Below are 13,037 nucleotides of genomic sequence, written 5' to 3' on the forward strand. Positions count from 1 at the left end.
TGTTAGGGTGTTAGGTTTAAACGTAACTTTTATTTTCCCCATAGACATCAATGGGGCTGCGTTAAGGAGCTTTTCATTCCGCGATCGCAGGTGTTCGTTTTTCTTTTAGCACGCTCTCTCCATTAATGTCTATGGGGAAAGCATGCACGAGCACGTCAAAACAGAGCTTGTTTTTGGTGCGGTATGGAGCTCAACGCAACCATATCGCCCGCACAACCCGGGTTTTTCTAAACTTGTAATGGCTGCGCTATAAGTGGTTAAATAACGCAACTTTTGTAGTGTTCGTTAATTTCCCTAAAGCGTGCATAACTCGTAATCTAGCTGTATATTATTGAAAAACAATCCCAGCAGTTGTGTTTCACAACCCTATTTCATAGCTAGAGAGTGACACATACGTATTTTTATTGTATCTTTTTGTTATTTTCTACCCATGAGCCTTTTGAAGGCTTGCATAACATCATTGTTTCTAAGGCTGTAAATGAAGGGGTTAAGCATAGGTGTTATAGCTGTGTACATGACACTCACAATTTGGTTATATAATGAGGTAGGACTTAGTGAAGGTCTCATGTAGGTGAACAAATCAGTGCCATAAAACAGAGATACTACAGCCAGATGAGAAGAACAAGTGGAGAACAATTTTCTACGATGAACCAAAGAGGACACACCTAGTATGGATATAAAGATATAGACATAGGACATCAAGATCACTATGAAGGGTCCACCTACCATTAGTGATCCTTCTGTGTAAAGTACAAGTTGGTAAACAAAGGTATCTGAGCAAGTTATCTGAAGAATTGGAGGAATATCACAGAAGAAATGTCTTACAATGTTGGAGCCACAAAATGATAACCTTGATGTCATAAGACTATAAATGAGTGAATGAAGAGAAGATGTCGCCCAACAAGAGATCAGCAGCATGTAGCAAGTCTTCCAGCTCATAACAACAGTGTAATGCAGTGGCCTGCAGATGGCGACATACCGATCCAGAGCCATCACAGCCATAAGGAGACTCTCTGTATTTCCAATAAAGAAAAAGAAATACATTTGCATAATACATCCATGTAGAGAAATGCTGTTTGAACCAAATAAATGGTTGACTAACAACTTTGGGAGTGTAGTAGAGATAAAACAGATGTCAATAAAGGACAAGTTTCCCAAGAAAAAGTACATTGGGTTATGTAGATTAGAGTCAAATTTTACCAGTAAGATAATTATTACATTTCCAGTCAGTGCAATTAGATAGAAAATAAGGAATAAAATAGCGAGCATTAACTGTTTGTCTGATAGTTCTGAAAAACCTGACAGGACAAAGTGTGTGATATCGCTTTGGTTCATTCCTACTCTTGTGATCTGCATAGAGAAGAAAAAGGAAGTAAAATTATTAGCATAAATTACTGCTACTACTACAGCACAGGTAATAATACAACACAGGTATTCACACAGCATGTGCATTCCTACAGCACAAGTATTTATGCAGCACTAGTATTTATACAGCAAAGTTATTCCTACAGTACTTGTATTTATACAGCACAGGTATTTATACAGCACAGATATTCCTACAGTACAGGTATTCCTACAGCACAGGTGTTCCTACAGCACAGTTATTCCTACAGCACAGGTAATAATACAACACAGGTATACACACAGCATGTGTATTCCTACAGCACAAATATTTATACAGCACTAGTATTCCTACAGCATAGTTATTCCTACAGCATAGTTATTTCTATAGCACAAGTATTTATACAGCACTAGTATTCCTACAGCATAGTTATTCCTACAGCATAGTTATTTCTACAGCACAGCAATTCCTACAGCACAAATATTCATACAGCACAGGTGTTCCTACAGCACAGTTATTCCTACAGCACAGTTATTCCTACAGCACAGATGTTCCTACAGCACAGTTATTCCTACAGCACAGTTATTCCTACAGCACAGGTGTTCCTACAGCACAGTTATTCCTACAGCACAGTTATCCCTACAGCACAGGTGTTCCTACAGCACAGTTATTCCTACAGCACAGTTATTCCTACAGCACAGGTATTCCTACAGCACAGTTATTCTTACAGCACAGTTATTCCTACAGCACAGGTATTCCTACAGCACAGGTATTCCTACAGCACAGTTATTCCTACAGCACAGGTATTCCTACAGCACAGTTATTCCTACAGCACAGGTATTCCTACAGCACAGTTATTCCTACAGCACAGTTATTCCTACAGCACAGTTATTCCTACAGCACAGGTATTCCTACAGCACAGGTATTCCTACAGCACAGTTATTCCTACAGCACAGTTATTCCTACACCACAGTTATTCCTACAGCACAGTTATTCCTACAGCACAGTTATTCCTACAGCACAAATATTCCTACAGCACAGGTAATAATACAACACAGGTATTCACACAGCATGTGCATTCCTACAGCACAAGTATTTATGCAGCACTAGTATTTATACAGCACAGGTATTTATACAGCACAGATATTCCTACAGTACAGGTATTCCTACAGCACAGGTGTTCCTACAGCACAGTTATTCCTACAGCACAGGTAATAATACAACACAGGTATACACACAACATGTGTATTCCTACAGCACAAGTATTTATACAGCACTAGTATTCCTACAGCATAGTTATTCCTACAGCATAGTTATTTCTACAGCACAAGTATTTATACAGCACTAGTATTCCTACAGCATAGTTATTCCTACAGCATAGTTATTTCTACAGCACAGCAATTCCTACAGCACAAATATTCCTACAGCACAGGTGTTCCTACAGCACAGTTATTCCTACAGCACAGTTATTCCTACAGCACAGATGTTCCTACAGCATAGGTGTTCCTACAGCACAGTTATCCCTACAGCACAGGTGTTCCTACAGCACAGTTATTCCTACAGCACAGTTATTCCTACAGCACAGGTATTCCTACAGCACAGTTATTCTTACAGCACAGTTATTCCTACAGCACAGGTATTCCTACAGCACAGGTATTCCTACAGCACAGTTATTCCTACAGCACAGGTATTCCTACAGCACAGTTATTCCTACAGCACAGTTATTCCTACAGCACAATTATAACTACAGCACAGTTATTCCTACAGCACAGGTATTCCTACAGCACAGGTATTCCTACTTCACAGGTATTCCTACAGCACAGGTATTCCTACAGCACAGTTATTCCTACAGCACAGTTATTCCTACACCACAGTTATTCCTACAGCACAGTTATTCCTACAGCACAAATATTCCTACAGCACAGGTGTTCCTACAGCACAGTTATTCCTACTGCACAGGTATTCCTATAGCACAGGTATTCCTACAGCACAGTTTATCCTACAGCACAGTTATTCCTACAGCACAGATGTTCCTACAGCACAGTTATTCCTACAGCACAGGTGTTCCTACAGCACAGTTATCCCTACAGCACAGTTATTCCTACAGCACAGTTATTCCTACAGCACAGGTATTCCTACAGCACAGTTATTCTTACAGCACAGTTATTCCTACAGCACAGGTATTGCTACAGCACAGGTATTCCTACAGCACAGTTATTCCTACAGCACAGTTATTCCTATAGCACAGTTATTCCTACAGCACGGGTATTCCTACAGCACAGGTATTCCTACAGCACAGTTATTCCTACAGCACAGGTATTCCTATAGCACAGTTATTCCTACAGTACAGTTATTGCTACAGCATAGGTATTCCTACAGCACAGTTATTCCTACAGCACAGGTATTCCTACAGCACAGTTATTCCTATAGCACAGTTATTCCTACAGCACGGGTATTCCTACAGCACAGTTATTCCTACAGCACAGTTATTCCTATAGCACAGTTATTCCTACAGCACAGGTATTCCTATAGCACAGTTATTCCTACAGTACAGTTATTGCTACAGCACAGGTATTCCTACAGCACAGTTATTCCTACAGCACAGGTATTCCTACAGCACAGTTATTCCTATAGCACAGTTATTCCTACAGCACGGGTATTCCTACAGCACAGATATTCCTACAGCACAGTTATTCCTACAGCACAGGTATTCCTACAGCACAGTTATTCCTACAGCACAGGTATTCCTATAGCACAGTTATTCCTACAGTACAGTTATTGCTACAGCACAGGTATTCCTACAGCACAGTTATTCCTACAGCACAGTTATTCCTACAGTACAGTTATTCCTACAGCACAGTTATTCCTACAGCACAGGTATTCCTACAGCACAGTTATTCCTACAGCACAGGTATTCCTATAGCACAGTTATTCCTACAGTACAGTTATTGCTACAGCACAGGTATTCCTACAGCACAGTTATTCCTACAGCACAGGTATTCCTACAGCACAGTTATTCCTATAGCACAGTTATTCCTACAGCACGGGTATTCCTACAGCACAGATATTCCTACAGCACAGTTATTCCTACAGCACAGGTATTCCTATAGCACAGTTATTCCTACAGTACAGTTATTGCTACAGCACAGGTATTCCTACAGCACAGTTATTGCTACAGCACAGTTATTCCTAGAGCACAGGTATTCCTACAGCACAGTTATTCCTACAGCACATTTATTGCTACAGCAGAGTTATTCCTACAGCACAGGAATTCATACAGCACAGGTATTCCTACAGCACAGTTATTCCTACAGCACAGGTTTTCCTACAGCACAGGAATTCCTACAGCATGAGTATTCCTACAGCACAGGTATCCCTACAGCACAAGTATTCCTACAGCATGAGTATTCCTACAGCACAGGAATTTCAACAGCACAGGTATTCCTACAGAATGAGTATTCCTACAGCACAGGTATCCCTACAGCACAAGTATTCCTACAGCACAGGTATTCCTACAATATGAATATTCCTACAGCACAAGTTTTCCTACAGCATAGGTATTCCTACAGCACAGTTATTCCTACAGCACAGGTATTCCTACAGCATGAGTATTCCTACAGCACAGGTATTCCTACAGCACAGTTATTCCTATAGCACAGGTATTCCTACAGCACAGGTATTCCTACAGCACAGTTATTCTTACAGCACAGTTATTCCTACAGCACAGGTATTCCTACAGCACAGTTATTCCTACAGCACAGGAATTCCTACAGCACAGTTATTCTTACAGCACAGTTATTCTTACAGCACAGTTATTCCTACAGCACAGGTATTCTTACAGCACAGTTATTCCTACAGCACAGTTATTCCTACAGCACAGTTATTCCTATAGCACAGGTATTCCTACAGCACAGGTATTCCTACAGCACAGTTATTCCTACAGCACAGTTATTCCTACAGCACAGTTTTTCCTATAGCACAGTTATTCCTACAGCACAGTTATCCCTACAGCACAGTTATTCCTACAGCACAGTTATTCCTACGGCACAGATGTTCCTACAGCACAGGTATTCCTACAGCACAGTTATTCCTACAGCACAGTTATCCCTACAGTACAGTTATTCCTACAGCACAGTTATTCCTACAGTACAGTTATTCCTACAGCACAGGTATTTCTACAGTACAGTTATTCCTACAGCACAGGTATTCCTACAGCACAGTTATTCCTACAGCACAAGTATTTATGCAGCACTAGTATTTATACAGCACAGGTATTTATACAGCACATATATTCCTACAGTACAGGTATTCCTATAGCACAGGTAATAATACAACACAGGTATTCACACAGCATGTGTATTCCTACAGCACAAGTATTTATGCAGCACTAGTATTTATACAGCACAGGTATTTAAACAGCACAGATATTCCTACAGTACAGGTATTCCTACAGCACAGGTGTTCCTACAACACAGTTATTCCTAAAGCACAAGTAATAATACAACACAGGTATTCACACAGAATGTGTATTCCTACAGCACAAGTATTCCTACAGCACAGTTATTCCTACAGCATAGTTATTCCTACAGCACAGGTATTCCTACAGCACAAATATTCCTACAGCACAGGTGTTCCTACAGCACAGTTATTCCTACTGCACAGGTATTCCTATAGCAAAGGTACTCCTACAGCACAGTTATTCCTACAGCACAGTTATTCCTACAGCACAGTTATTCCTACAGCACAGGTGTTCCTACAGCACAGTTATTCCTACAGCACAGGTGTTCCTACAGCACAGTTATTCCTACAGCACAGGTGTTCCTACAGCACAGTTATTCCTACAGCTCAGTTATTCCTACAGCACAGTTATTCTTATAGCACAGTTATTCCTATAGCACAGTTATTCCTATAGCACAGTTATTCCTACAGCACAGTTATTCCTACAGCACAGGTATTCCTACAGCACAGGTATTCCTACAGCACAGGTATTCCTACAGCACAGTTATTCCTACAGCACAGGTATTCTTACAGCACAGTTATTCCTAAACCACAGGTATTCCTACAGCACAGGTATTCCTACAGCACAGTTATTCCTATAGCACAGGTATTCCTACAGCACAGGTATTCCTACAGCACAGTTATTCTTACAGCACAGTTATTCCTACAGCACAGGTATTCCTACAGCACAGGTATTCCTACAGCACAGGTATTCCTACAGCACAGTTATTCCTACAGCACAGGTATTCCTACAGCACAGTTATTCCTACAGCACAGTTATTCCTACAGCACAGTTATTCCTACAGCACAGTTATTCCTACAGCACAGGTATTCCTACAGCACAGGTATTCCTACAGCACAGTTATTCCTACAGCACAGTTATTCCTACACCACAGTTATTCCTACAGCACAGTTATTCCTACAGCACAGTTATTCCTACAGCACAAATATTCCTACAGCACAGGTAATAATACAACACAGGTATTCACTGCATGTGCATTCCTACAGCACAAGTATTTATGCAGCACTAGTATTTATACAGCACAGGTATTTATACAGCACAGATATTCCTACAGTACAGGTATTCCTACAGCACAGGTGTTCCTACAGCACAGTTATTCCTACAGCACAGGTAATAATACAACACAGGTATACACACAACATGTGTATTCCTACAGCACAAGTATTTATACAGCACTAGTATTCCTACAGCATAGTTATTCCTACAGCATAGTTATTTCTACAGCACAAGTATTTATACAGCACTAGTATTCCTACAGCATAGTTATTCCTACAGCATAGTTATTTCTACAGCACAGCAATTCCTACAGCACAAATATTCCTACAGCACAGGTGTTCCTACAGCACAGTTATTCCTACAGCACAGTTATTCCTACAGCACAGATGTTCCTACAGCATAGGTGTTCCTACAGCACAGTTATCCCTACAGCACAGGTGTTCCTACAGCACAGTTATTCCTACAGCACAGTTATTCCTACAGCACAGGTATTCCTACAGCACAGTTATTCTTACAGCACAGTTATTCCTACAGCACAGGTATTCCTACAGCACAGGTATTCCTACAGCACAGTTATTCCTACAGCACAGGTATTCCTACAGCGCAGTTATTCCTACAGCACAGTTATCCTCGCCATTAACTAGCACAGTTATTCCTACAGCACAGGTATTCCTACAGCACAGGTATTCCTACAGCACAGGTATTCCTACAGCACAGTTATTCCTACAGCACAGTTATTCCTACACCACAGTTATTCCTACAGCACAGTTATTCCTACAGCACAAATATTCCTACAGCACAGGTGTTCCTACAGCACAGTTATTCCTACTGCACAGGTATTCCTATAGCACAGGTATTCCTACAGCACAGTTTATCCTACAGCACAGTTATTCCTACAGCACAGATGTTCCTACAGCACAGTTATTCCTACAGCACAGGTGTTCCTACAGCACAGTTATCCCTACAGCACAGTTATTCCTACAGCACAGTTATTCCTACAGCACAGGTATTCCTACAGCACAGTTATTCTTACAGCACAGTTATTCCTACAGCACAGGTATTGCTACAGCACAGTTATTCCTACAGCACAGTTATTCCTACAGCACAGTAATTCCTATAGCACAGTTATTCCTACAGCACGGGTATTCCTACAGCACAGGTATTCCTACAGCACAGTTATTCCTACAGCACAGGTATTCCTATAGCACAGTTATTCCTACAGTACAGTTATTGCTACAGCACAGGTATTCCTACAGCACAGTTATTCCTACAGCACAGGTATTCCTACAGCACAGTTATTCCTATAGCACAGTTATTCCTACAGCACGGGTATTCCTACAGCACAGATATTCCTACAGCACAGTTATTCCTACAGCACAGGTATTCCTATAGCACAGTTATTCCTACAGTACAGTTATTGCTACAGCACAGGTATTCTTACAGCACAGTTATTGCTACAGCACAGTTATTCCTAGAGCACATGTATTCCTGCAGCACAGGTATTCCTACAGCACAGTTATTCCTACAACACATTTATTGCTACAGCACAGTTATTCCTACAGCACAGGTATTCCTACAGCACAGGTATTCCTACAGCACAGTTATTCCTACAGCACAGGTATTCCTACAGCATGAGTATTCCTACAGCACAGGTATCCCTACAGCACAAGTATTCCTACAGCATGAGTATTCCTACAGCACAGGAATTTCAACAGCACAGGTATTCCTACAGAATGAGTATTCCTACAGCACAGGTATCCCTACAGCACAAGTATTCCTACAGCACAGGTATTCCTACAATATGAATATTCCTACAGCACAAGTTTTCCTACAGCATAGGTATTCCTACAGCACAGTTATTCCTACAGCACAGGTATTCCTACAGCATGAGTATTCCTACAGCACAGGTATTCATACAGCACAGGTATTCCTACAGCACAGGTATTCCTACAGCACAGGTATTCCTACAGCACAGTTATTCTTACAGCACAGTTATTCCTACAGCACAGGTATTCCTACAGCACAGTTATTCCTACAGCACAGGAATTCCTACAGCACAGTTATTCTTACAGCACAGTTATTCCTACAGCACAGTTATTCCTACAGCACAGGTATTCCTACAGCACAGTTATTCCTACAGCACAGTTATTCCTACAGCACAGTTATTCCTATAGCACAGGTATTCCTACAGCACAGGTATTCCTACAGCACAGTTATTCCTACAGCACAGTTATTCCTACAGCACAGTTTTTCCTATAGCACAGTTATTCCTACAGCACAGTTATCCCTACAGCACAGTTATTCCTACAGCACAGTTATTCCTACAGAACAGATGTTCCTACAGCACAGGTATTCCTACAGCACAGTTATTCCTACAGCACAGTTATCCCTACAGTACAGTTATTCCTACAGCACAGTTATTCCTACAGTACAGTTATTCCTACAGCACAGGTATTTCTACAGTACAGTTATTCCTACAGCACAGGTATTCCTACAGCACAGTTATTCCTACAGCACAAGTATTTATGCAGCACTAGTATTTATACAGCACAGGTATTTATACAGCACATATATTCCTACAGTACAGGTATTCCTACAGCACAGGTATATACAACACAGGTATTCACACAGCATGTGTATTCCTACAGCACAAGTATTTATGCAGCACTAGTATTTATACAGCACAGGTATTTAAACAGCACAGATATTCCTACAGTACAGGTATTCCTACAGCACAGGTGTTCCTACAGCACAGTTATTCCTACAGCACAAGTAATAATACAACACAGGTATTCACACAGCATGTGTATTCCTACAGCACAAGTATTTATACAGCACAGTTATTCCTACAGCACAGTTATTCCTACAGCACAGGTATTCCTACAGCACAAATATTCCTACAGCACAGGTGTTCCTACAGCACAGTTATTCCTACTGCACAGGTATTCCTCTAGCAAAGGTACTCCTACAGCACAGTTATTCCTACGCACCAGTTATTCCTACAGCACAGTTATTCCTACAGCACAGGTATTCCTACAGCACAGTTATTCCTACAGAACAGTGTGTTCCTACAGCACAGTTATTCCTACAGCACAGGTGTTCCTACAGCACAGTCTAATTCCTACAGCCTCAGTTATTCCTACAGCACTGTTATTCTTATAGGCACAGTTATTCCTATAGCACCGTTATTCCTATAGCACAGTTATTCCTACAGCACAGTCTATTCCTACAGCACAGGTATTCCTACAGCACAGGTATTCCTACAGCACAGGTATTCCTACAGCACAGTTATTCCTACAGCACAGGTTATTCCTACAGCACAGTTATTCCTACAGCACAGGTATTCCTACAGCAAGGGTATTCCTACAGCACAGTTATTCCTATAGCACAGGTATTCTCTACAGCAAAGGTATTCCTACAAGCCACAGCTATTCTTACAGCCACAGTTATTCCTACAGCACAGGTATTCCTACAGCACAGGTATTCCTACAGCACAGGTATTCCTACAGCACAGTTATTCCTACAGCACAGTTATTCCTACAGCACAGTTATTCCTAAACCACAGGTATTCCTACAGCACAGGTATTCCTACAGCACAGTTATTCCTATAGCACAGGTATTCCTACAGCACAGGTATTCCTACAGCACAGTTATTCTTACAGCACAGTTATTCCTACAGCACAGGTATTCCTACAGCACAGTTATTCCTACAGCACAGGAATTCCTACAGCACAGTTATTCTTACAGCACAGTTATTCTTACAGCACAGTTATTCCTACAGCACAGGTATTCTTACAGCACAGTTATTCCTACAGCACAGTTATTCCTACAGCACAGTTATTCCTATAGCACAGGTATTCCTACATCACAGGTATTCCTACAGCACAGTTATTCCTACAGCACAGTTATTCCTACAGCACAGTTTTTCCTATAGCACAGTTATTCCTACAGCACAGTTATCCCTACAGCACAGTTATTCCTACAGCACAGTTATTCCTACAGCACAGATGTTCCTACAGCACAGGTATTCCTACAGCACAGGTATTCCTACAGCACAGTTATCCCTACAGCACAGTTATTCCTACAGCACAGGTATTCCTACAGCACAGGTATTCCTACAGCACAGGTATTCCTACAGCACAGTTATTCCTACAGCACAGGTATTCTTACAGCACAGTTATTCCTAAAGCACAGTTATTCCTACAGCACAGTTATTCCTACAGCAAAGGTATTCCTACAGCACAGTTATTCCTACAGCACAGTTATTCCTACAGCAAAGGTATTCCTACAGCACAGTTATTCCTACAGCACAGTTATTCCTACAGCACAGTTATTCCTACAGCACAGTTATTCCTACAGCACAGTTATTCCTACAGCACAGGTATTCTTACAGCACAGTTATTCCTAAAGCACAGTTATTCCTACAGCACAGTTATTCCTATAGCACAGGTATTCCTACAGCACAGTTATTCCTACAGCACAGGTATTCTTACAGCACAGTTATTCCTAAAGCACAGTTATTCCTACAGCACAGTTATTCCTACAGCAAAGGTATTCCTACAGCACAGTTATTCCTACAGCACAGTTATTCCTACAGCAAAGGTATTCCTACAGCACAGTTATTCCTACAGCAAAGGTATTCCTACAGCACAGTTATTCCTACAGCACAGTTATTCCTACAGCACAGGTATTCCTACAGCACAGTTATTCCTACAGCACAGTTATTCCTACAGTACAGTTATTCCTACAGCACAGGTATTCCTACAGCACAGTTATTCCTACAGCACAGTTATTCCTACAGCACAGTTATTCCTACAGCACAGTTATTCCTACAGCACAGGTATTCCTACAGCACAGGTATTCCTACAGCACAGGCATTCCTACAGCACATTTATTCCTACAGCACGGGTATTCCTACAGCACAGGTATTCCTACAGCACAGTTATTCCTACAGCACAGGTATTCCTATAGCACAGGTATTCCTACAGCACGGTTATTCCTACAGCACAGTTATTCCTACAGCACAGGTATTTCTACAGCACAGTTATTCCTACAGCACAGGATATTCATATAGCACATGTTTATTCCTACAGTTACAGTTATTCCTAACAGCAAAAGGTATTCCTACAGCAAGTTAATTCCTACAGCACAGTTATTCCTACTAGCAAAAGGTATTCCTACAAGCACAGTTATTCCTACAGCACAATTATCCTACAGTACAGTTATTCCTACACAGCACAGGATCAGTTCCTACAGCACAGGATCTATTCCTACAGCACAGTGTATTCCTACAGCCACAAGTTATTCCTCACGCACAGGTATTCTTAACAGCACAGTTATTCCTAAAGCACAGTTATTCCTACAGCACAGTTATTCCTACAGCAAAGGTATTCCCTACTAGCACAGTTTATTCCTACAGCACAGTTATTCCTACAGCACAGGTATTCCCTACAGCACAGTTAATTCCTACAGCCACAGTTATTCCTACAGTACAGTTATTCCTACAGCACAGGTATTCCTACAGCACAGTTATTCCTACAGCACAGTTATTCCTACAGCACAGTTATTCCTACAGCACAGTTATTCCTACAGCACAGGTATTCCTACAGCACAGGTATTCCTACAGCACAGGTATTCCTACAGCACATTTATTCCTACAGCACGGGTATTCCTACAGCACAGGTATTCCTACAGCACAGTTATTCCTACAGCACAGGTATTCCTATAGCACAGGTATTCCTACAGCACGGTTATTCCTACAGCACAGTTATTCCTACAGCACAGGTATTTCTACAGCACAGTTATTCCTACAGCACAGTTATTCCTATAGCACAGTTATTCCTACAGTACAGTTATTCCTACAGCAAAGGTATTCCTACAGCACAGTTATTCCTACAGCACAGTTATTCCTACAGCACAGGTATTCCTACAGCACAGTTATTCCTACAGCACAGTTATTCCTACAGCACAGTTATTCCTACAGCACAGGTATTCCTACAGCACAGGTATTCCTACAGCACAGTTATTCCTACAGCACAGGTATTCCTACAGCACAGTTATTCCTACAGCACAGTTATTCCTACAGCACAGTTATTCCTACAGCACAGTTATTCCTACAGCACAGGTATTCCTACAGCACAGGTATTCCTACAGCACAAGTATTCCTACAGCACAGTTATT

General features: G+C 41.3%; 1 protein-coding gene across 1 annotated transcript in view; it reads right to left on the reverse strand.

Annotated features, from left to right (window-relative positions):
* Window positions 1-417: 417 nt before the first annotated feature.
* The window catches only part of LOC128658294 (olfactory receptor 1361-like), a 51,547-nt gene continuing 38,927 nt past the window's right edge, over window positions 418-13,037 (reverse strand). Inside the window, exon 2 of the mRNA XM_053712828.1 lies at window positions 418-1,350. Within this exon, the coding sequence (XP_053568803.1) occupies window positions 418-1,350 (933 nt within the window). The remainder of the gene's footprint in view (window positions 1,351-13,037) is intronic.

This window comes from Bombina bombina, chromosome 4 (assembly GCF_027579735.1).
Source record: "Bombina bombina isolate aBomBom1 chromosome 4, aBomBom1.pri, whole genome shotgun sequence".
NCBI classification, from domain to species: domain Eukaryota; kingdom Metazoa; phylum Chordata; class Amphibia; order Anura; family Bombinatoridae; genus Bombina; species Bombina bombina.